Source organism: Hippocampus bargibanti, linkage group LG08, assembly GCF_051943395.1.
Source record: "Hippocampus bargibanti isolate YZ-2025 linkage group LG08, ASM5194339v1, whole genome shotgun sequence".
Classification (NCBI taxonomy): domain Eukaryota; kingdom Metazoa; phylum Chordata; class Actinopteri; order Syngnathiformes; family Syngnathidae; genus Hippocampus; species Hippocampus bargibanti.
This window is the reverse complement of record NC_142741.1, coordinates 22,534,816-22,559,834: the sequence shown is the minus strand read 5'-3', so window position 1 is coordinate 22,559,834 and position 25,019 is coordinate 22,534,816. Positions and strand designations below refer to the sequence as shown.

At 39.6% G+C, this 25,019-nt stretch overlaps 2 protein-coding genes across 9 annotated transcripts in view; both read left to right on the top strand.

The window, feature by feature from the left end:
• The window catches only part of mid1 (midline 1), a 42,891-nt gene extending 28,140 nt beyond the window's left edge, over positions 1-14,751 (top strand). For 4 of the 5 annotated variants that reach the window (XM_089002639.1, XM_089002641.1, XM_089002637.1 and 1 more), the window contains exons 2-9: positions 19-740; positions 4,992-5,087; positions 6,604-6,711; positions 8,958-9,306; positions 10,367-10,510; positions 11,494-11,655; positions 11,734-11,941; positions 13,018-14,751. In XM_089002639.1, the coding sequence (XP_088858765.1) occupies positions 75-740; positions 4,992-5,087; positions 6,604-6,711; positions 8,958-9,306; positions 10,367-10,510; positions 11,494-11,655; positions 11,734-11,941; positions 13,018-13,366 (2,082 nt within the window). In that variant the 5' untranslated portion in view covers positions 19-74 and the 3' untranslated portion in view covers positions 13,367-14,751. The remainder of the gene's footprint in view (positions 1-18; positions 741-4,991; positions 5,088-6,603; positions 6,712-8,957; positions 9,307-10,366; positions 10,511-11,493; positions 11,656-11,733; positions 11,942-13,017) is intronic. The other variant, XM_089002642.1, reaches the window with a different exon arrangement.
• Positions 14,752-16,645: 1,894 nt separating this feature from the next.
• The window catches only part of cog3 (component of oligomeric golgi complex 3), a 34,780-nt gene continuing 26,406 nt past the window's right edge, over positions 16,646-25,019 (top strand). For all 4 annotated transcript variants that reach the window (XR_016115759.1, XR_016115760.1, XR_016115761.1 and 1 more), the window contains exons 1-15: positions 16,646-16,828; positions 17,001-17,141; positions 17,252-17,313; positions 17,723-17,888; positions 18,024-18,098; positions 18,208-18,300; positions 18,407-18,532; positions 18,615-18,695; positions 18,779-18,822; positions 19,633-19,759; positions 19,935-20,026; positions 21,174-21,313; positions 22,357-22,517; positions 22,627-22,735; positions 22,805-22,932. Coding sequence is in view for 1 of the 4 variants with exons in the window: in XM_089002502.1 (XP_088858628.1) it covers positions 16,658-16,828; positions 17,001-17,141; positions 17,252-17,313; positions 17,723-17,888; positions 18,024-18,098; positions 18,208-18,300; positions 18,407-18,532; positions 18,615-18,695; positions 18,779-18,822; positions 19,633-19,759; positions 19,935-20,026; positions 21,174-21,313; positions 22,357-22,517; positions 22,627-22,735; positions 22,805-22,932 (1,716 nt within the window). In the remaining 3 variants the exon portion in view is untranslated. The remainder of the gene's footprint in view (positions 16,829-17,000; positions 17,142-17,251; positions 17,314-17,722; positions 17,889-18,023; positions 18,099-18,207; positions 18,301-18,406; positions 18,533-18,614; positions 18,696-18,778; positions 18,823-19,632; positions 19,760-19,934; positions 20,027-21,173; positions 21,314-22,356; positions 22,518-22,626; positions 22,736-22,804; positions 22,933-25,019) is intronic.

Below are 25,019 nucleotides of genomic sequence, written 5' to 3'. Positions count from 1 at the left end.
ACAACTCTATGTGTGCAGATAGCTGAGCGGCTTCCCTGGATTTCGCTGCCCTCTTCGCTTAGTTTGGCCTGAAGATGGAAACACTGGAGTCGGAGCTGACATGCCCAATTTGTCTCGAGCTCTTTGAGGACCCGCTTCTCCTGCCTTGCGCTCACAGCCTTTGTTCCAACTGCGCCCACCGCATCCTGGTGTCGCACTGCACCCCCAGCGAACCCGTCCAGTCCATCCGCGCTTTTCAGTGCCCCACCTGCCGCTATGTCATCAACCTCAACCAGCGAGGCCTAGAGGGACTCAAGCGCAACGTCACCTTGCAGAACATCATCGACCGCTACCAGAAGGCTTCGCTCAGCGGACCCAACTCGCCCAGCCAGCCCCGACGGGAACGAGCCGCCCCCGACGGCGGCGCCATGACGCAACCCGGAGAGCGGGTGCAGTGTCAATTCTGCGAGCGAGAGCCGCCCCATGACGCAGTGAAGACTTGCGTCACTTGTGAGGTGTCTTACTGCGACGACTGCCTCAAGGCCACCCACCCCAACAAGAAGCCTTTCACGGCCCACCGCCTCGTGGAGCCCCTGCTGAACTCACACATGCGTGGGGTCATGTGCGTGGAGCATGAGGACGAGAAGGTCAACATGTACTGTTTGACGGACGAGCAGTTAATCTGCGCCTTGTGCAAACTGGTCGGACGACACCGGGACCACCAAGTCGCCGGTTTGGCAGACCGATACGACAAACTCAAGGTGAGACACCTCTCAACCCCCCTTCATCCAACCCCCGACCCACTACACTGATTACTTCTATTGTCCTGACTGATTATGGTCTACGACTGGCCTGATTGCCCCATTCCCTCCGGTATCACCTCATCAGCATGACTAAGCCTATGTTGTAACAATCTAAGAAGTCTGTTGTAAGCATCATCCACTGGACAGTAGGGATATATATAAGGTCAGAGCTACCAGCAAAATTTTAGTTTGCTGACGAAGCCACTTGGATGACACCTTCAAATAAGTACAGATGACTACTGAAGACACCTTTTCATCAATTCAAATATATTGTTTTGAGGATGAGATATTTAGTGGTGTTGGCAAATTAATATTTTCATGGGAATCTATGTTTATTAAAAACTAACGTTTTCATAGTGCAATATATTTTAAAAACTAAATTTATTGTCTCCAATGCAAATGCCGTATTAAATGGCAAAATGTAATCGTATGTTTTGAGTATTTTGTTTTCCAATACAATTTAATTTTTTTTCATGATAAAATACGTTACACAATTTATTGCCAAATTAAATGTTCAATGACAATTTCTTTGCATTAGAATTATATTGTTTATATCAAAAAGTTGTTTTGAATTCTTGTTTTTTTATAGTGAATTTCTGCTTCCAAATCCGAGCACTCTCACAGTGTACCAATGGCAAATTTTCAGTTTTACCTGGAAAAAGGGAGGGTTTCAATTTAAAAAATATTTTGTTTTCATGCCTTTCTCTAGTATTTGAAATTTATAGTTTTTTATGGTAGGTATTTTATTCAAATTCAAAAATATAATATACTAAACAATTATCTTTGCTGATATAGCATCTTTATAGTGACTATTTAGTTTTTGTGGAAAAAAACAATATCATAGAAGCAAGTGTGTTTCCCAGTGTCATTTCCACAAAGTGTGCATGCGGGAAGACTCACGATCCTTTGAGAATGCGTCACTTGACTAACGGTCGTCAGCTGTCAGCCATAAGAGCTGATACACTCCAAGTGATGTAGGCACTCTTGAGAAATACTGTACTTGGTTTTTAAAGGACAACCGACATCACTTTTTTGTTTCTTAACTGACATAAGAAAAACGTTTTATAGCATCGAAAATACCCAAAACACGCAGTATGATATTTTTAGTCAAATGCAAAACACCAATAAAAATGACTTAAAGTGTCCAAAATCTGCAAAAAATTGAGCTGCGAATTGGGCATTTTCAGAAAGTCCCGCCCCCAGTTCGTGACGTCACGCCAAGACGTCTTGCATTGCTGGAGAATCAAAACAATGGCTTCAGATTCGGAGATTATGCTTTCTTGTTACACATCCAGTTATGAATATGATTCAAATGGTTCTCAAGAGGAAAGCATACATGTTTGCAATTGATTAAAGAAGTCCTTCCGTGTCATTTTGAGGCATCTGGACTGCAATGTAGCATCCCAAAAAAGAGGCAGAAAATGGCGACCGAGCTCCCTGTGAGGAATTAATCAGCCCGTTTCCACAGGCTGATAAATTCCTCATATGGAGCTTGGTCGCCCTCTTCTGGCTCTTTTTGGTCCAACATGACGTTTTCAGACCAAACAAGCACAGCAAAATACATTGACGTGATGGAAGGACTGCTACAATGTGTCCTTTTTTTTCGGTCAAGGGCATTCCTTCAGTGACGTCACGTACGGACTCGTCACCAACTCAAAAACAAGACTTCCGGAATGTTCAGCGCAAGTCTTTAAATGTAAAATATAGCTATATGCGGTGGAATCTTTGTAAAATACGCTCAGTAGAAGTCATTTGAAGCCATTTTACAAATTATGGACACAACTTGTCCGGAGACGTCGGTTGTCCTTTAAATGCCAACATTACATACACTCACAAGTCACTTCATTAGGTACGCCTGCATCTAGTGAGCTCAACAAAAAGATCTGTAAAAAACATTTTTGCTGATATAAGAATAACATAATCTGTCCCAAATGCTGTGACTGCATATGTTAAGTAGGCACTTTGCTTTGCTCAAATCCATCATATAATGTGGATAATGGCAAGAAATCTTAGATGTTGATATGAGATAAAATTCCAGAACAGGACGGCGAGATGTCAGACTACATAGGAAGGAAGGAAGACAGGATGCAGTGAAGGTGTAGCTCACAAAGTGCTGGTTTGGAAAAAAAAAGTTTTGTTTATTTAACGGCATGTGAAGATGAAATGATTTCAGGAAAAGAGATGCCTGTGTCTGGCGGCTCTTCAAACAAACGTGAGGAATTGTATTAGTGGGAGAGGACGTATTGCAGACTGACGAGGAAAAGGAAATGTTTGGGTTCACTCTATCTGCCATGTTTTTTAGGGGCTGCCTTTCACTCCGTTTATTTGAATTGTGAGATACTTCCACTTTACATTTCGGCTCAGTTGTTGTAAACAATCAGCATCACTTTGATGGATTGTGTTATTTTGCCATATTTATCTCTTCTACCAGCAGCTCAGCGTTTTAAATGGCTTTCAGCCTCCCTCCCCTCATACGCATGAATAAATCATATGTATTCAATATAAAGCCTATTTTAGCTCACTCTCACCTGCACTTCCCGTAGGAAGGCATAATGTGCATTTCAAGTTTGCTTTTTTTGGCAGGTTTTTCCACTTATTCATTTTCTGCAGCATGCATTTAAACACCTTAGCACGCCTGCATAATCTCATGGTAGCCAATGGAAAAATAATGTTCATTTATGATTGACAGTGTCTTAGAGGCCTATATGTGTTTGTCTGGCACCACCAGCTTTGGGTGAGAGGTTGTAAACTGCTTGCCATTTCACAGCACTCCCAGTAAATGTCAAAAGTCTACGCACTGAGTCAGTTCAAAGTAAAAAAGTAGAAAAGTAAACTTTAAAAAAATCCAATAATGAATTGGTTTTCATGTTTTCAAGGGGGGAATAAAAACAACTGTCGTACAATTTTAGATGTGGCTATATTCTGAATTAACCAATCACATTCAAACTCACTTTTGGTTCCTTAAGTATGCTTTTACTGACATGAAGGGTCAGTATTTATTTATTTATTTATTTATTTATTTATTTATTTATTTATTTATTAGCTAAGGCTTAATGCTATTTGGTATCGCAGAGAATTCACCCCACCTTGCATAAACAAAGCATGATGTGGCAGAACTATACAACATTAAACTTATGCACCTAAAAGCTAGCAACCACTCATTGGACGACAATGAGTTTAAAATATTAGCGAAAGAAAATAGATGGTTTGAAAGGGGAGTAAAAGAAGCTATTTTCATAAAACAGCAAAATCCTTTACTAAACCGCAATGTTGGGGTGAGGTTCAATTTGGATCATTCATACAAAAGACTCCTTAGGCAACATAGGCTTAGTTATGCTGATGAGGTGATACCAGAGAAAATGGGGCAATCAGGCCAGTCGTAGACCTCATACTCAGGCAGGACAAGAGAAGTAATCAGTCAGGACGATAGAAGTAATCAGTGGAAGCGCAGGGAGTACTCCTCTGCTCCCCCCAACCTGAGAGCATATTTTGAGATACGTAATTTGTGGTTTTTACTGAGCAGCCAGGATGGGTGTATGTGACCCTTCATATCTCTTCATCACCTCTGCCTTCCATATATTGAGTGAGGATCCTCATCATCATCACATGTGACCGATGGCCAAGACATCACAAAAAAAAAACAGTAAAATAAGCCCTCATTATATTTCGACATTAAATGTACAGTATACGTACATATGAAGACCTAGCATATTTATCTTAAAATTTAAAACTATTTCCAATCTAAAATGTCTTTTTCAGATGTCTGTTTAAGCACTTATCTATGCATCTGTGAATCACACCTTATTAGCATTTAAATCTTACTGTACAATATACCGCTCCGTTGAATTTTATGTCATGACATATTGTAAATCTTTAATTCAGCGGCAATAATGTTTCATAGTGGGAGAGTCGTTATGGCCACAGCCTGAGATGAAGTTGGAAAGATAAGCCTTTGATCGGACGCTGTGATTAACAGGGTTTAGTTAGACAGCTGCTCGACTAAGCTTCACGACGTGCAGCAGGCAGCGTGATGGCTTCTTTGGCACATCATGACGGCTGTCGGCTATCATCGCGATCAGCGGCCAAATGTGTTCATTTTTGTTATCTGTCACTTAACTCCCCCAATCATTGATTGCATTCAAAACATCAGGCAAGTGTGTAATGAAATATTCCTTTTCATTCTTTTTGTATCTGTGGCTTTTTCCCCAGCATGCCTTGGACACCAACCTCAGCAATCTCATCAAGAGGACCAGTGAGTTGGAAACTTTGATGGGCAAACTCATTCAGACGTGCCAACACGTGGAGGTGAGGATATTAACGGTCAGGAATTAGTGACTGAAGGTGGCTTTACATCATCATCAAACGGATATTAGCCTGTAATTCTATGATTATCTCCACACAAGGCTCATTGCTTGAGGTGAGAGGTTCCGTTTCAATCACAGTTAGTTAGTCTGTCACTCACTGAGTCAGGCAGGCGACAGGTTGCTCAGGAAAATGATTGGGTGGTGAGTCAATGAGTGAGTAAGTTTTGTCCGTCGGATGGTCAGACAGTCAGCTTCATCCAGTTAGCTAGTTACTATGCATAATTTGTGGAATTGTCTCTTCCTTTGTTTTTACACAACACTAGCTACCGGTACTTCACCCATTAACTCATTCACTGCCATTCACAAATGTATTGGGGATTTGAAAATATGACGTACAGCGCCATTCCCGAATTAGTTCGGGTTTTGTTTTTTGGCCATGGCGTCTAGCAATGTTTTTCTTTTCCAAAAGGGGGGGGGGGTATTTGCCTTTTTTCCTTGTTAATGTTCCAGTTTCAGTTGTTGTTAAAGCGCTATATAAACCAATATGTATGTATTGCATTGTATTTTGGACAGACACCCTCATTTCAAGCGCATATAACTCTAGTCTAGACCCATACAATTTAGGAATTAACTTTTTTTTCTGATGAAAGTAGAGTATGGGGTTTCTAACGCTGTATTGAATGTGTATGTCGTCCTAAAACTCAATATTCTGTAGGTCCTGCAATTTGAGTGACAATGACAAAACAAAGGCAGAGTGTAGACTGCAAGGTTAAATATCCCATCAAAAAATTATGTTTTATGGGGACCTAGGAACAAATTATTCTCATTTTAATGGTTTACTATGGGAAATTAATTTTTGGGATATACACTTTTCACCTTACACACTCTGTCTGGGAACCAATTAAGTTCGTAAGCCAAGATATCACTGTACTTTCAAATTTATCTCACAACAGATGTGCACATTTTGAGCATGATGTCTCTGATGCACTTTAATTCTCTACTCCCTCCTCTAAAACTACTTCAAACAATAAGTGTATGCGGGAAAAGTGACTAAAATTGCAAGATTGTCCATGTTTTATGTTTTGTTGCATTATTGTATTGTTTAATATTAACTGTTTATGTTAAGAAACCTGCCGTGGGAGTACGGCTTAAAACTAGCATTTATGCTAAATTCGGCATATTTTCATTGTTTATTCTTGTGCTGATAAATGGGCTTTGTCCTCATGGAATAAATAAATAAGTCAATAAATAAATAAAAAGCTCAACGGGACAGGGGCTTAACAATCAATTCCACACGACCCGCAGATTTCAAAGTGTGCCGCCAAGCATTTTGTTTGCATTCATCTCCCTTGTGTTTACCGGAGTTTTGTTTTGCTTCCTTGTGAAATCAAATCGCTTATTTGTAGTCAAAGTGAGTCAACCCTCCTGTGTGGGATTTGTATAAGCTTAAACTACACTTTACTTGACGACACTCCATTATTGGCTGGTGATTATCTGGACGTGTCTCTTGTGTCCAGATAAATGCATCCAGGCAAGAAAACAAGCTACTGGAGGAGTGTGACCTCCTGATCAATATCATACAACAGAGAAGGCAAATCATCGGTACCAAGATAAAAGAGGGAAAGGTACTGTTTGTCATCTTTTCTATCTATATAACCTTGATAACCCTCAACGCTCAGACGTGAGAACTCAACAGCTGAGCCCATTGTTCCTGTTCCTGGAAAGCTGCAGAGACACAAACCTTGAAACTTCCAAACTTCATTAGTTATGAATAAATATCTTCTTCAGGGGTCGCCACAGCAAATCAATGTCCTCCATCTATCTGGGTTTTGTGCATACTCTTCTCTCACACCAGCTACCTTCATGTCCTCTTTGACCACATCCATAAACCTCCTCTTCGGTCTTCCTCTAGGTCTGGCAGTTCAAGACTCAACATCGTTCTTCCAATATAGTCACTCTCTCTTCTCTGGACATGTCCAAACCATCTCAGTCTCCAAAGCCTCTAATACGAGTTGTCCCTCTAATGTACTCATTCCTGATCCTATCCAACCTGGTCACGCCCAAAGAAAACCTCAACATCTTCAGCTCTGCTACCTCCAACTCTGCTTCCTGTCTTTTCGTCAGTGGCACTGTCTCCAGTCCAAACGTCATGGCTGGTCTCACCACTGTTTTATACATTTTTCCTTTCATCTTAGCTGAAAGCCTTCTATCACACATCACACCCAATATTTTTCTCTAGACGCTCCAGCCTGCCTGGACACGCTTCTTTACCTTTTTTCCACACTCTCCATTACTCTGGACAGTTGAGTTATGAATGAATATACAGTCATAATTTCTTTCCAAATATAAAAAAATAAATATTTCACCGGCAATGTCGACAAAAGGACAAATGAAATTCGATTGAAGCAATGTTGAAAACAATTATGTCTGGGATGCTGGTATAGGTCGGTTTGTTGTCAGGTCAGGGAAGGAAGCAATGGGGCAGTCAGTCAGATGGTTAGTCCTTCCACAAAGTAATGAATATATTACTGTTAGTTAGTTGGTCGGTAGGTTAGTCAACCGGTTAGTTGGTCAACTCGTCAGCCATGTAGTCATTTATCAACTACTTCAGTCAGTAAGTCAGTTTCTTAGTTTGTCTGTGTCACGTGCGAGTTGACAGCTGGGGCGGCGCCCCCGCTCCCGACCTCCGCCAGCTGCTGTCAGTCCCCTAATCACCTACACTGGGACATTTAAACTAGTCGCTGGCACCGCACCAGTGTCAGATGATACGACGCCTCGCGCCTCGCCCGTGACTTGGACTTTTGCCAGTACGAGTATTTGCTTCGCCCGAGGTGTTTGTAGGCTGCGATTGCGTAAGTTAGTTGCTTTTCGGGATTGCGAGCTTTTGCACCCCCGTGTGCCATTTTATTTTCCGAGCTTGTTAGGCTGGACGGATCGCCCCCGCCCGCCTACTCGCTGTACCCCTGTTTGTGGTTTATTCTGTCATGTTATTGCGGGTCCGTGGAATTGTCGGACCTGCACTTTTTGTTGTAATAAATTCTCTGACAGCACCTACGTCTCTGCCGCCTGCTTAGGGATCCAACCCCTTTATTAACGTTCCAACGAGTCAGCTATTCCTGTCACGCTCGGAACATGACAGTCTCTAAGCTTGTCTAGTATTAGTAGTTAGTAGGAAAGTTATTTGTTTGCTAGGTTGCCTACCAGTCAGGTAGTTTTTTTTTCCTTAACCATCACACACACATGTAAAAATGTTTAAAACGTTTCAGTCAATGGTTTAACCTTAAAATTGATGTGCTAATTTATGTATTTATTTATTTTATTCGCAAACAGAGTGAACTATAATAAGTGAAAAAAAAAAATCTCTTCCAACAATAATCTTATTCAAGAGCTTTTTGGTTGTTGCAAAATAGTTACAAAAAGACAAAGAGCACCGTGTGTGGCATGGTACTATAAAAAAAAGATTAAAGAATCTTTTTGGTAAATTTTGGTTCAGATCTGCATGCAAGATGAATTGACATATTTCATCGTTGCAATCTGGGACAGTAAATGATGTACCACGCATGTTAATTGAGTTTAGTGCTTCCTTTGGAGCACGGGTCTCCAAAGTCGGCCCTTGAAGGCCACTGTCCTGCCTGTTTTCCAGATTTCCCAGGAGCAATGCACCTGATTTCAATCATCAAGACCATTTTGATGCTGCTTCGGAGCTGTCTGATGAGCTAATCATTTGAATCAGTAGTGTTGCTCCTGGGAGAGCTGGAAAACAGGCAGGGCAGCGGCCCTCGAGGACCGACTTTGGAGACCCTTGCTTTGGACTAACAAAATCCCTCATTCGGCATATTTTTCACCAATCGATTCCCCTCGGCCTGCCCAGACAGTGCGGCTGAGGAAGTTGGCCCAGCAAATTGGCAGCTGCAAGCAGTGCGTGGAGCGATCCACCTCGCTCATCGCTCAGGCAGACCACACCCTAAAAGAGACGGACGCCTCCCGTTTCCTTCAGTCGGCCAAAAGCATCTGCGACAGGTCAGTGGATGACGACAACACCTTGGGACAAAAATTTCAACGCCTCATCGTGCGTTCTTTGAACCGTTACAGGGTCTCCATGGCAACAGCATCTTCTCAGATCATGCTGCCGGAAATAAACCTGAATGACACCTTTGATACTTTTGCTCTAGACTTCACAAAGGAGAAGAAAATGTTAGAGACCTTGGATTATCTCACAGGTGAGTGTTTTGCTTTTATGTGATACCAGATTTTTTGTTTAGGCTAGATTAAAATAATTGATGCTTTGCACGAATAGTTTGTTACCGTTTTGTGTGTTTGTCATGGTATTTCAAAAGTGGTATACTTGCTCGGTTTTTATTTATGTATTTTTTAATTTAAAAAGTAGGCACAATACCGTGCCTACTCATTGAACTAACTCATTCACTGCCATTCACAAATTTATTCGGAAATTGAAAATATCATGGTCCTGTAGAGCGCCATTCCAGAATTAGTTCGTTTTTTTTTTCCTCGCTTGAGTGCCGATGAAGTGCTGGCCAGACCTCTGGCAATGTTTTTTTCTCCCTTCAACAGGGGGGCAGCATTTCCCTTTTTTTCCAGCTTCAGCTGTTGTAACAGCGCAACATAAACCAATATGTTCTGGATGTATTGCATTGCATTTTGGACAGCCACATTCATTTCAAGCTCATATAACTCCAGACCCATATAATTTAGGAAACAAGTCTTTTTTTCCTGATGCATTGAATGTTTATATAGTCTTAAAACGCAATATCCTGTGGGTCCTGGAATTTGAGTGACAATGACAAAAACCCTGGCACTGAACAGAACTGACAGATTTGACAGACTGGCAGTGAATGAGTTCATATTGACTGTTCAATTTGACAGAAAACTGAAATAGCAAAATTAGGCGCTAGCATCGGACTTGTCGACAACCATGCATTTCAAACTGCATCATCAAACTTTCCACTTTGCCAAGCATTAACGATGACACATAAAAGGTCATATGTGAAAAAACTAATCATGTTTGTGTCTGTGTGAATTTACATTTTAGCTTGTTGATTTGTGACTGCATCTGAATTAACTTGTTCGGCGTTAAACCAATGACAAAGACACCCTATGCTAATAAGCACCCACTAATCTGTGTAACAAATTGTTTTTGTTATCGTTTTTTTTTCCCCAATCCCTGCACAGTGCAAAGCCTTTGATGATAATCTCTGAGCAACATTTGTTGTTGTTGTTTTTTTGTTTTGTTTTGTGTTTTTGTGTTCTTCTTTGCTCCAGCGCCAAATCCGCCGGTAATCCGCGAGGAATTATGTACAGCTTCGTATGACACAATCACAGTGCACTGGACGTCAGACGACGAGTTTACTGTTGTGTCTTATGAACTGCAATACGCCATCTTCACGAGTCATGCCAATGTTGTCAGTAAGTTTTTTTTTTACTTTATTCACCTTTTGTTGTGCTGTTGTTGTTACTTTTGTCTTGATCAATACTAAACGCTTGATGAGAACTTGAATTTTTTTATTGAACTCATTAATTGCTATTCCCAAAATTATTCGGGAATTGAAAATATGATGTAGTGTCATTCCCGAATTTGTTCAGGTTTTGTTTTTTCTTTTTTGGGTGCAGATAAAGTACTGGTACGATCTCTGGCAATGATTTTTCCCTTCCACAAGGAGGCAGCATTTCCCCTTTTTCCATGTTAGCACTTTGTTTCAGCTTCAGCTGTTGTTAAAGGACATGCACAAGATGGCGCCCAAGCTCTGTTGGAAATGGGCTGATTTGTCTGCTGGGAATTTGTGTCAGCGAGTATCAAATCGTAGTCTTGGTGCAACACACAACGATTCACCATCGTGTTATTTATGTGTTTACCGCAAAATGCATTGTGTGTCGCTTTCTCGGTCAGTGACCATACTTACCGTGACGTCACAGTAGGTATCGTCACCAACTCAAAAACAAGACTTCCTGAATATTCAGCGCAAGTTTTAAAACGTAAAATATAGCTATATGCGCTGGAATCTTTGTAAAATACGCTCAGTAGAAGTCATTTGAAGTGATTTTACAAATTATGGACACAACTTGTCCGGAGGCGTCGGTTGTAGGTAGATAGATAGATAGATAGATAGATAGATAGATAGATAGATAGATAGATAGATAGATAGATAGATAGATAGATAGATAGATAGATAGATAGATAGATAGATAGATAGATATGTGAATAAATAACTAAATAAACAAATAATAAATATATCAACCTGCGTGTTTTGGGTATTTTAGATGCTATAAAATGTTTTTCTGATGTCAGTTAGGAAACAAAAAAAATGTTGTCTGTTGTCCTTTAAAAGAAATTAAGGTCAACTGTTCGTGGGTTGTTTTACTGAAGCATCCACTCCCTGTCTATTCGACAGGTTTGTGCAATTCGGCGGACAGCTGGATGATCGTGCCAAACATCAAGCAAAATCACTACACAGTGCACGGGCTCCAATGTGGCACCAAGTACGTCTTCATTGTTAAAGCCATCAACCAAGCGGGAAACCGCAGTAGCGAACCAGGAAAGCTCAAAACCAACAGTAAGTCACTAGTCCACGTTTCTTGACAAAAGATTGCTCAGCCTCACAAACTTCATCTGAATGTTGTTTTCATCCAAGGTCAACCGTTCAAACTGGATCCAAAGTCCGCTCACCGGAAATTACGGGTGTCCCACGACAACCTGACTGTGGAGAGGGATGAGACGTCGTCAAAGAAGAGTCACAGCCAGGACCGCTTTACCAGCAACAGCAGCTACGGCGTCACCGGGAACGTTTACATTGACAGCGGCCGCCATTACTGGGAGGCTCTCATTGGAGGAAGCACATGGTGAATACTTTCAGCTTTTTTTCCTCAAGGAAAAGAAAAATCACTTTTATTCTGTTTTTATATGTTGGGATATTGAAGCAAAACAACAATCACAACAAATGCTAATTAAAACAAAGTTTTAATTGAAATGGTTTTTAGGATATTTTTTTCGTTAAACTCAATTTGTTTTAATTAGATTTGAGAGTAGGTGTTTGTTTGATTACTTTTTAGGTTTATTGTGTGTGTTTATGTAAGGCGGAGGTAGGTTGCTTTGTCTAGTATTTAGTAGTTTTAGATATTTTTGAATATATGTGAAGTGCAAGATTACTAAATACATAAATGTGTCTGTCGATAAATAAATAAACACACAAATGAATAAATACATGAATAAATAAATAGATAAACAAGTAAATAAATAGACAGATAGATAGATAGATAGATAGATAGATAGATAGATAGATAGATAGATAGATAGATAGATAGATAGATAGATAGATAGATAGATAGATAGGTAGGTAGGTAGGTAGGTAGGTAGATAGATAGATAGATAGATATGTGAATAAATGCATAAATATGTAAATAAATAACTAAATAAACAAATAAAAAATAAACAAATACATAAATACATTTTAAAAAAGTTATTTGGAAGATTACTATGCCGATGAATTTCACCAAAAAACTAATAAAGAAATAAAATGTTAAAAGAAAACAAGAAGATAACTAAAGGTCTCAAATTACATTGATCTTCCTTATATACGAGTACTGCAATGAATACATAACTTGAACGACTTAATCACATGTAGTTTTAATTAGTTTTGTAAATAGTTATAGTTTATTTTTTGATTCGCTTTTTTTCTCATTTTCTTTCAAAAAAATATTTTCTCTTTTTTTGCTAGTTTTTATGAATTTAAACAACCTTGTCTGCACTTGAGTGAATTGACTCCCGCAGAACATGGAGAAGTAAATATAGAAGCCTTCTGGTCATGTGCAGTATTGTTATTGTAGTTTCCTTTAGTACTGTTTTGAAGTCTAGTCTATAGTCTAAGTCTATGAGATATTGTCATACCTTTCCTTTCCTTTTCCCTTCCATCGTGGAGGTTTGCAGTGGGTATTACCTACAAGTCGGCACCAAAGCATGAGTGGGTGGGAAAGAACTCGGCCTCCTGGGTACTATCCCGCTGTAACAACTCATGGGTGGCCCGTCACAACAGCAAAGAGAGTGCATTGGAGCCCTCACCACACCTGCGCCGACTCGGCATTTTGCTCGACTACGACTCGGGATCTCTGTCGTTCTACGATGCCGTGGGCTCTCAGCACTTGCACACGTTCGACATTGCCTTCACACAGCCCGTTTGCCCTGTGTTCAACGTGTGGAATCGATGTCTTACCATCCTCACTGGACTGCCTATCCCAGACCACCTGGAAGGAAGCGAGTCCAGCAATTGACTATGTGGATTTTCATATGCACAATAAATGACTGTGTTAATTCCTCACCCAACCTTTAAAGGACAACCGACTTTGTTGTTTCCTAACTGACATCAGAAAAACGTTTTATAGCATCTAAAATACCCAAAACACGCAGTATGATATTTTTAGTGAAATGCAAAACACCAATAAAAAAGACTTAAAGTGTCTAGAAAGTACTTCAATTTGAAACCGGAAGTGACCAGTTTCAGAAGGTCCCGCCCCCCTGTTCGTGGTGTCATGGCAAGACGTCTTGCCTTGCTCGAGAATCAAAACAATGGCTTCAGATTTGGAGAATATGCTTTCTTGTTACTCATCCAGTTATGAATATGATTCAAATTGTTCTGAAGAAGAAAGCATACATGTTTGTAATCGATTAAAGAATTTATTCCGTGTCATTTTGAGGCATCAGGGGTGGGAAATGTTGCACCCAAAAAAGGCAGAACATGGCGACAAAGCCGTGTAAGGAATTAATCAGCCCGTTTCCACAGGCTGATTCATTCCTTACATGGAGCTTTGTCGCCCTCTTCTGCCTCTGTTTGGTCCTACATGATGTTTTCAGACCAAAGTACAGCAAATGCATTGAGGTGATGGAAGGACTGCTACAATGTGTCCTTTTTTCGGTCAGGGGCGTTCCTTCAGTGACGTCACGTACGGACTCGTCACCAACTCAAAAACAAGACTTCCGGAATATTCAGTGCGAGTCTTAAAACGTAAAATATAGCTATATGCGGTGGAATCTTTGTAAAATACGCTCAGTAGAAGTCATTTGAAGCCATTTTACAAATTATGAACACAATTTAATCCAAACTACTCAGGCCGGCGCTACCGATCCATGCGCACCAAATCCAGCAGACATTTAAACAGCTTCTTCCCCCAAGCCATTAACTCTTTGAACTCTTTCAACAGTAGCCAAAATGGAACTGTATAGTGCCACTTAGCAGTTTTTTTAGTGTTCTACCAGAAACAAATTCCTTGTGTGTTCTACATACTTGGCAATAAAGATGATTCTGATTCTGAATTTATCTGGAGACGTCGGTTGTCCTTTAAATTAGTTTAAACAATTAGTATTTTTGCAATTATTTTCAAGCATTTTACTTTGCACATGTAAGTACTTTATTCCGCTGGATTGTTTCAAAAGGAGAAACCTTTAAATTGCTTGAATATGTTAATTTGCCCGCATTTTGTTTTGTCTTTTTTTAATTAATCTAATCTTAATTTGTGCATTTGTATCAATGGGATGTAAAAAAAAACATTCTTGAGGATTGTGTGATAAATTACTATTTTAATACTGTCTGTGGATATAAAATTTTAGCACTTTGAGGGGAAAAAAAGAATTTAACATAATAAAATGCATTTTTGAATCACTTTTCAGAGGATATTTTTTCATTTCATTTTCCACCGTTTCATTGGAAAAACATTCAATGATTTATAGACACGTCGCATAATTTTAAAGATGTTCTACAGCTGACTGAGAACAAGTATCTTACATTAGAACTGGAGTAATATGAGCTGATATGAGCTGAGCTATGTGTTCTGGTCAAAACCTGCTGAATGAACTGTAGCTGGAAAGTCAGATCTGAGTCTATCAGCACCCTCAGATTTTGGACGTTTACTTTCCAAAGTCATTCACGCCAGCTGTTTCCAAATTGCAATCTTATTGTTATCAATTACCTCTGCTTTGTTATCATTTAGTTGAAGGACATTTCTGTTCATCCAGTCATTAATTTCCTGTCAACGGTGACACAGAACGTTAATTCCACTGCTGTCATTTTGGGACATTGATAAATATCGCTGTGCGTCATCTTCATAACTGTGATTGCCACGAGGACGTCCCGAAACTTTTCACCCCAAAGTAACAGACAAAGTCTGAACAGAAGAGGTCCATGACATGACCCTTGAAGAACCCCATGTGCTACATAGACAGATGTTTAACTTTAATGGTGAGATGGAAATTTCTTTCTAATTGCAGCCTGAATCATTTTTGGACTGTTTCATATATTCCCATCCAAGTATATTGACATCAATTGTGTGAAAAAGCTGCACTGGTGTCCAATAAAACGAGCATAATTGAGTCAATGTTCAAACTTGTCTCATATGCGTACTTTAATAAGGGTTGTTTCTGGACTGTAATGAGTTCAGATACACACTTGGAGTTCATCAGAGTTCATTTAAATTCACAATTTTCCGGATTAATAATAATAAAAAAAAAAAACACTTTCTCAACAATCTCGGCGGTATAATTTGTTAACAAGCTGATATCCTGCATTTTTTTCAGATGGTCTTGATGTGAGTTGCACTATTCATATAATCGGTCTCCAGACCCTTTCACACTAATTAAAACATAATCTCAGATTAAATTTTAGACAAACATTCACTGCATTGCAGTCCAAGAGGCGAGAGGGAATAAAAACAGAAAACTGTGTGTGCATGTGTGCGCGCGCGTGTGAAACTTGATGTGATGTGCTCTGACGCGTCTTTTTGTGCTAGTGTAACACGGATTGAACTCAGCAGTGATTCCTTTCCACCAAAGCGGAAAAACACACTGAACTCCGCGTGACATACCCACGAGACCCCGACAGCTCTTAAAATGTTACCACCCGTATGTTTTGAGATCCATTTGAGATCCAACAATTGCTGAAGGCCATTATCGATCAATTGCGGAAACGATGCATACTTTCACAGCCCGTATAACAATTTCTGTGATGAACGCTCACCCCCAATGACTAAATTTGTCAATAGCAGTTGTATAATAATAATAATAATAATAATAATAATAATAATAATAATAATAATAATAATAATAATAATAATAATAATTTACATTTTAAGCGCCTTTCAAAGCTCTCAAGGACAAGCATAGGTACTATAATAAATAAAATACAATCACAAATAGAATACAATAAATAAAATACAATCACAAATAGAATACAATAAATAAATACAATTATAAATAGAAACAAGAGAGAGAGCTACACTGAAAATGCAATTTTAAATAGTTGGGTTTTGAGATGGGACTTGAGTTGTGTAAAAAGCCTGTACAAATTAAACTAAATTACACACAATAAATCAGAAAAAAAACGATTTTGATTTTTTTTTAAAATTTCACAAATGACATTTTAATAGTGTTATGTGATAAATTAATACTAATAAATCATTTATGAGCCATAACCGAGGAAGAAACGTTAGCTGTTATGTGATTGGCTCACCCTTCCGACACATCCCGGAACAGGAAGTACTGTCCATGTCAGTTGCTGACGTTTACCTGTGACGATGGCGTCAACAGAGCAGCAGTCCCTGCTGGACCTGACAGATAAGGAGACCCGAGAGAAGCTGTCCCACTGGGACGGGCGCCCGGACGCCATGGCTCCCCTCACGGACAAGCAGACGGACTCCGTGCTGGAGATCCGAGCAGCTGCCGAAATGCCTGCAATCCCCTCCGAGGTGAGATCCGAAGCAAGGATGCTAGCATGATGCTAACCGACTTTGTCATGACTTAGGTTAATTTAACTAACTCTGAAAGTATTCTATTCCTATCTAATCACGTCACTAAAATATAGCAGGTTTCATCTTCAACATTTATGCCGACATTTATTGAGAGTGTGATGCTGTGTAGTTACCCATTGAGGATCTGGGCAGCCTTGCATCTCGCTGCCTTCCTTTTACTGCCGCCGTGCCCCAATCAACAGAAGACGTCCTCCTCAAGGGCTTCCAGATGCTCCAAATGGATAACGACCAGATAGAAACTGCACAACAGGTCACTTGATATTTTTCCTCTCCCTTTCTTTCGTCTTTGATGTCCATTTTAAATGTACTGTACGCCACGATACACGTGCTGCAAGTACTGAACGCTGATGTTTGTTTCAGTTTTTTGCCTGGTTTGCCAAGTTACAAGCCACCATGGATCAGGAAGAGAGCGCTAAATACAGGTGTGTCATATATGGAGTGCTCTATTATCACCCACAACGGTTGGCTACACCATGGCGCTGTCACATGCTATCATGTATCCCGTGACAGTAAAGTGACTTGATAGTTTTGAAAGATGCTTATAGATGAAATGTATTATTATGATTATAATCAAGTCTGAAGTAGTATTTGTCAATAGTGCCTGCATGTTTATTGTTATGGTTGGAGACCTCAATTTTGCAAGATGAAAATATTCATTATGGTTTGATTTTTTTCTTAGACTTGTTGACTTCTTTGTATGCATTACTCGCTCCAAAATAATGCAAAACAGGTTTGACTATATTGATCATAAAGGGCTAACAAAATCAAAGGTACTGTACTGCAGTTTTCTACCACATTCCATTTTGATTCATATTTCTGTCTGAATTGCAGGCGTACGCGAGATGATCTGAGCTGCTACCAGAACCAATGTGATGCTATCCTGAAAGATGTCGGTGCTGCTCTGGAGCAGCTGGATTCCTTGCAGAAACAGTACCTCTTTGTGTCTAACAAGACTGGCACGTTACATGAGGCTTGTGAACAACTTTTAAAAGAACAAGTAAGCCGATTAACCAGCAACTAGTTACTGAATATAACGTTGATATATGGGGAAATAGGACTCCCCTTTTCTGTATTTTTTGCCAAGTCTGCCTATTCGAAATCAACACTCTTGTTTTGTATTTATTCCTTGTAGGCAGAGCTTGTTGAACTTGCGGAGAACATACAGCAGAAACTGTCATATTTTAATGAGCTGGAGCACATAAACACGGTTGGCTTTTGTTTCTTCTTCTTAAAATATGATTTTTATTCAAAGTATTTCAGTGTAGTTCATATACACGAATGTACATGCTCAGATTTCTTTCTGTGTGTGTTTCTAGAAACTGAATTCATCCACCTTATCTGTAAATAATGAAGGCTTTATACCAATGCTCTCCAAACTCGATGACTGTATTGATTATGTTTCTTCACATGTAAGTACTCATGACATCATAATTTGCGTTTAAAACACGACTTCCCTCGTGTTGTTTAAAATTAAGTTGCCAAACTCCTGTTGACTTCTTTATTATATTTTTTTAGCCTAATTTCAAAGACTACCCAGTTTACCTGGCCAAGTTTAAACAGTGTCTCACCAAAGCCATGCACTTCATGAAGGTCCACATTGTAAACACAATGCAGAACCTCTCAAGTGTTTTAACAAAAAGGGTACGACATAACCACCGTTTGTATATTCTTGATCAAATTAATCTTGTTTGATCATACAATACAATTTATGCTTGTATTCCAGGATCCAATGAGTTTGGCAAACGCGGACAATGCCTTTACGCTCTACTATGTTCGATTTAGAGCAGCTGCTCCCAAAGTTCGAGTAAGTTTGATTATTATTGCTACCTTTTTAAATATAATTGCATATTAGTACTTTGCAGAAGTGTCCCTTCTTTTTCCTTCCAGTCGCTCATAGAACAGATAGAACAGCGCGCGGCTAAGATTCCAGAGTAAGTGCTCTCCGTGTTAAAATGTACAGTGATTCCTCGGCTTACAAACTTAATTGGTTCCCAGAAAGTGCGTGTAAGGTGAAAAGTTAATCTGCCGAACATTTATTTCCCGTAAAAACACAAAAAAAAAAAAATCAGTTTCCAGGTCCCCATAAAACATAATCTTTCAACGAAATAAGCCTTAAAACTACACAAAATATTCCTTATTTTATGTATAATAAATGTGCTATTGCATTGTAATTAAAGAAATAAACTGTACTGTATAATAAAGTCAGTTTATTTACCTTTGTGGTGGTCATTGATGTAGTTGTCTCTTGATGATATCCGAGTGATGTTGCCGTGCTTTCTCGGCGATAATACCCTCACTCACACGGTCCCCTGCTAGCTGCTTTTTGTTAATCCAAATCAACAGAAGTTTTTCAACCTCTTCTATTGCCTGAGACCGTTGCTTAGAAAACACAGAAACACCCATAGCCAGCCGTGGCAATGGAATGCTCGACCGTAATTTCCTTTTGTGTCCTCTGCCTTAACACGAGCCTGTGGTGGGGTCTTTTTCGGTCCCATAATAGCAAAAGTACTTCACTCGATAACAAACTGCGTCTGCACTCGAAGAAAGGGGGTGTGGAAAACTAGTGCGCCTGCCAGCGCAGCGCTGTGTGGTATGCCAAGATTATATTCTCGCGAATCTAATGTTCGTAAGGCGAAAAGTTCGTGAGCAAAAGCGTTCGTAAACCAAGGTATCACTGTACATTTCCCCACACGGTGCTGTCAGTGCCATACTCTGAATGGACTATTTGCTTCTCCCGGCAGATACCATCACCTTTTGGATGAAATCCACCAGTGTTACCTGGACCAGAGAGAGCAGCTCCTCACTCCCAGCATTACTTCCACCATCACAGATCTGACCCAGCAAAACAGCAAAGACCACTGCGCCCTGGTGAGGCACGACCTAGCTCAAAGCACAACTGCCCTTCTTAAAAGCAGCCGTGCGACATTTCACGTCAGATGTGAAAGCGTCGCTTTTTCTCGATGAATCGGCACGCATGATAAATGGTTGTAACCCTGCCGACATTTCTTGTGTGGTTGAAAAAGGCCTTTTCTGTTTCGTGCAGGTCCGCAGTGGCTGTGCCTTCATGGTTCATGTATGCCAGGATGAGCATCAGCTTTACAATGAGTTCTTTTCCATGCCCACACCCAAACTAGAGTGAGTAGTGCCACCCCTCTGTCCAGATTACCGTACTTGTCACAAATTCTGTTGTGCTTTCAAAAACCACGGAATTAGAGATGAATAGATCTGACATCTGGATCGGCAACCACTATTAATTAATCACACCGTTTTGTGCTGATCCTTATCAGGTGACAACATTTTCTTTTTTTGTTTTTTATGTTATTCTTTTAGGGTCATAAAATGACAGATTAATCAAGAGTTACTACCATATTGCCAAATGTGACAACAATAGCGTAGTTTTATCGAACACAATTTAGCTGCTGAGTTGACAAATAGTTACAACTTGATTATAATAATACATTTTATTTAAAATATTTTATTATAATATTTTATAATAAATAAAATACAATCACAAATATAATACAATTATAAATAGAAACAAGAGAAAGAGCTACACAGAAAATGCAATTTTAAATAGATAGGTTTTGAGATGGGAGTTGATGGTGGGAAGAGAATTGATGTTACGAATATTGGGAGGAAGTGAGTTCCAGAGTTTGGGGGCAGAGCAGCTGAAAGCTCTGTCCCCCATCGTGCTGAGGCGGGCAGGGGGCACACAGAGGTGGAGGGAGGAAGAGGATAGGTATGGGGGGCAAGGTTATGGATAGCTTTAAATGTATAAAAAGAAGATAGGATCTCACAAAATTTGCTCACCACCTCTTCAGGTGGCAACTTATGTTAGTGATGTTTTATAGTGCCACAAAATAGAGATGACAGTCACCAAATTAGAGGATATTATAATTTTGTCATTTCACGATTACACACAGTTTATTTAAGAAAATGACATATCCCAAAAGGCTAACAAGTTAGCTTCACGTGACTAATACTGGAGATAGCATAAATGCAAAACTGGCATCCATTTCTTTTATTTTTTAACCATAGTATGGAAAATGACAACAGTGCCATAACTGACTTTACGGCTTTCCAAGCGTTATTGATGAAGTCAAACTCCTTTTCGTGATGTCGTCATAAGAAAAAAATATACAGGAAACACAACGCCCACCATAGAACTGGCAAGTTAAAAAAAAAGTTGTACAAGTCAAATGTATTTTGGTTGAAAAATGCTCATTTTAATGGTTCAGGTCATAAATTCAGACTTTGTCTTCGATGTTTCACTGTTCGACAGCGAGCTGCTAGAGAGGCTGTGTTTATCTTTGTACGACGTCCTGCGGCCTCTGATCATCCACGTCATCCACTTGGAAACTCTGTCGGAGCTCTGTGGCATCCTTAAGACCGAGATGCTGGAAGACCACGTTCACCACAATGGTGAGTGGAAGCTTCTGTCCTCCCCACAGCACCGCAAATGCCGCTCACTTGTACTCATAAATACACAAGCCACAAAAGCATGAAGAACAATATTGCAATATTGATGTCTCATTAACAAACTGCGCTGCTGGTTTTGTTTTTACCAAGGGAAAAATTTTGCAGTTTTGACAAGTTTGTTGCATGTGTCTAAGACCACAAATGACACTGGTCAAAAAATCTGTGATGCAAGTAAACCTTTCTAGATAAACGTATTTAATAACATTTATGAATGAAGTGTTATGTTCAGCAAGAGCCGATTTTTAGAAAAAAATCTTAAACGTCAGTCATTTCTTACATTTCATCTGTCTTGTGCAAAGCTTTATACTGTATGTCCACCCTAAAAACAAATTAGAAAATATCTCATAACCCGATGTGCTAGGAAAAACCTAGGATATTTTTTTGTCAATGTCAAAAATACATTATGGGAGACATTTAACCTAAGCTATATCTGAGTAAAGTTTGTTGTTGTCTGTGACTTTTTTTAACCCGCATATTATGTTACGGGTCAATTTTACCCATTTCTGTTTTTGTGTTACTAGAAAGCACTGGATTTCCTTTCTTTTTCCTTTCTTCAAAACAGTTCTAAAATATCCCAATGGGATAGAAAATATGCTGTCTCTCTTTTCAAGTATGCTTATAGCATCTCAGAAACAGTTGTTTCTGATGTCACCTATTATTTGACTGTTTTGTGTGGATTTTTACAGACGGGTAAAAACGACCCACAACATAATCAACATGTTTTTTTTTCATAATATGAGGATTAAATGAAATTATTACATCTCAAATATATGTAGCTGTCTTTATCTGTATGACTGTAACGCTAAAAATGATAACAAATGAAGTCGGAAAACATTTGACTTTATGGGCTGTGAACCCTTACGAGACAATGTGTGAGTTTCACTGAATGACCTCAACCACTGAAATAAACTAAACCATTTTATGTATTTTTTTTTTAAATGCAATATTCTCATTTTTGAAACACCTGCATATGTGTTGTGAAACAGCCAGCCAGCTGGGCGCTTTTGACGCCGTTGTCAAGCAGATGCTGGAGGATGTGCAGGAAAGACTGGTCTACAGGACACACATTTACATCCAGACGGACATCATGGGTTACAAGCCTGCCCCGGGAGATCTGGCCTATCCCGATAAACTGGAGATGATGGAGGTGAGGCTAGACGGGAAGCTATCACTTTCTGGTTGTAAATTGTGCTCGTAGCACTGCGCGCTTTGAAAGTATTTAGCAGCTCGTCACTCCCGTGTGTCCTTTTCAACAGAGGATCGCTCAGAGTTTGAAAGAAGAGCAGTTGAAGCAAACGTCCCAAGAGGCTGTGTTTTCCGACGTTCAGCTGGAGGATTCAGATGGGAGAAGAAACAGTAACGCTGGTGTGTGTTGATGTACAAATTCAACACTTTTTGATGTTGTAGTATGACCTATTTCCACGTTTACATAAGGTCTTACAGGGAAACCGGAGGCATCCCGTCTGCAGGTTTCTGTTTCTCCCGCTGATTTGCACGGCATGTGGTACCCGACGGTTAGACGGACGCTGGTCTGCCTGTCCAAGTTGTACAGATGTATAGACGTAAGTACATCATAATTAGCCGCCTGTTAGCTCGAGAAGATTGTCATGTGACAGGTCTGTGTGTGTCTGATCCTCTCATATTGCGATTGAAAGATCTCAAACAGCAAGCACGTGTGCATTATTCGTAACGTCTGTATGAAAAATGGTGACTGAAGGTTTAATACTTTTGGTGGCACTGATTATTTTCTCTATGGGCTATTGGGAACCGCAAAATGAAATTCAAAGTACGTAATGGCTTTGTCAACTTTAGTGGCTGCAACAAGCATATATTGCAGAGTGACAGAGTGGAACTCTTTTGCTTGATTAATAGTGGTAAAACCAGATCCACCTAAGACATGTCTTGTTTGATAATCGGATGATTTTCATCAACAGTTTGTCCGACGACGCGGCTGTATTTTAATGACGGTCCTTTTAGTGGTACTGTACTTGGACCCTTCATTTTGACATACCGTATTTGCCGGTTTATAAGACACACCCAAAAGCCTTGATTTTCTTCAAAAGATGAACCTGCACCTTATGCGCAGGTGTGCCTTATATGCGAAGTAATATTGAGCCACAACAGATCTCGCAAATACTGTCAGCAGCCACTGACTCCATTTCCTCCTGGAGAAAAAGTAGTGTGTAACCCCGGCCTTGACTGTAGCGCCTTATAATGTGATGTGCCTTATATTTGGAAAACTTTTATATATTGATATTTTATATTTGAAAAAACGTTTTTTCATTAATTGAAGGTGCGCCTTATAGTCCGGTGAGCCTTATATATGGAAAATGTTTGAAAATACACCATTCATTGGGGGTGTGCTTTATACTCCGTGGCGACTTATACACCGGAAAATACAGTAATTCTTAAAATCCCAAATGCAATAGCGCTTTCAATGAATATGAAGCAAAAAAAAGTTAATTTACATGTGCATTTCAAATATTTGTTTGTGGCATTTCAAGAATGTTTACACGAGCAAAGAAGCTCCGGTTTGCACCTTTCATTTTGCCTTGGCTTTACTTGGTTTTATAGCATCTAAAATACCCAAAACACGCAGTATGATATTTTTATTCGAATGCAAAACACCAATAAAAATGACTTAAAGTATCCAAAATCTGCCAAAAAAATTGAGCTGCGAATTGGGCATTTTCAGAAAGTCCCACCCCCAGTTCATGACGTCACACCAATATGTCTTGCATTGCTGGGGAATCAAAACAATGGCTTCAGATTCGGAGAATATGCTTTCTTGTTACACATCCAGTTATTAATATGATTCAAATAGTTCTGAAGAGGAAAGCATATATTTTATTTATTTATTTATTTATTTTATAAAGAAATTATTCCGTGCCATTTTGAGGCAACATTGGGGAGAAGTGTCTCACCCAAAAAGAGGCAGAAAATGGCCACCGACCTCCTGTGAGGAATGAATCAGCCCGTTTCCACAGGCTGATAAATTCCTTATATGGAGCTTGGACGCCCTCTTCTGCCTCTTTCTGGTGCAACACGAGGTTTTCAGAAGGACTGCTACAATGTGTCTTTTTTTTTTTTGGTAGTCAGGGGGCGTTCCTTCAGTGACGTCACGTACGGACTCGTCACCAACTCAAAAACTAGACTTCCAAGTCTTAAAACGTAAAATATAGCTATATGTCGTGGAATCTTTGTAAAATACGCTCAGTAGAAGTCATTTGAAGCCATTTTACAAATTATGGACACAATTTGTCCAGAGATGTCGGTTGTCCTTTAAGGCTGAAACGAACCAATAACCAATAAACCAAATCTGATTGGTCACATTAAATGTTAGGAAATCGGTGGTCAGTCTATCCCTTATAATACAACCAATCTTGCAACGATCTCACAAACCCACCCTCCAAAGGATTGAAAATGTTTACCGCTGCTCTCTTCTTCTGCAATAATATTTCCTTTTTCATGAAGAGAACAACCTCATGTGTGTTAAAACAATTCACCTTTTATCTCGACACTGCTAAATGTTTTACAATGAAACAAGAGAGGAACATTGAAGGTAAATGCTGTTAGTTATGAAAAAAAGCTGGACGGGTAAAAATCGTTATCGGACATTAAATTGTGATCTGTGCCCCCCTAGTAGTTC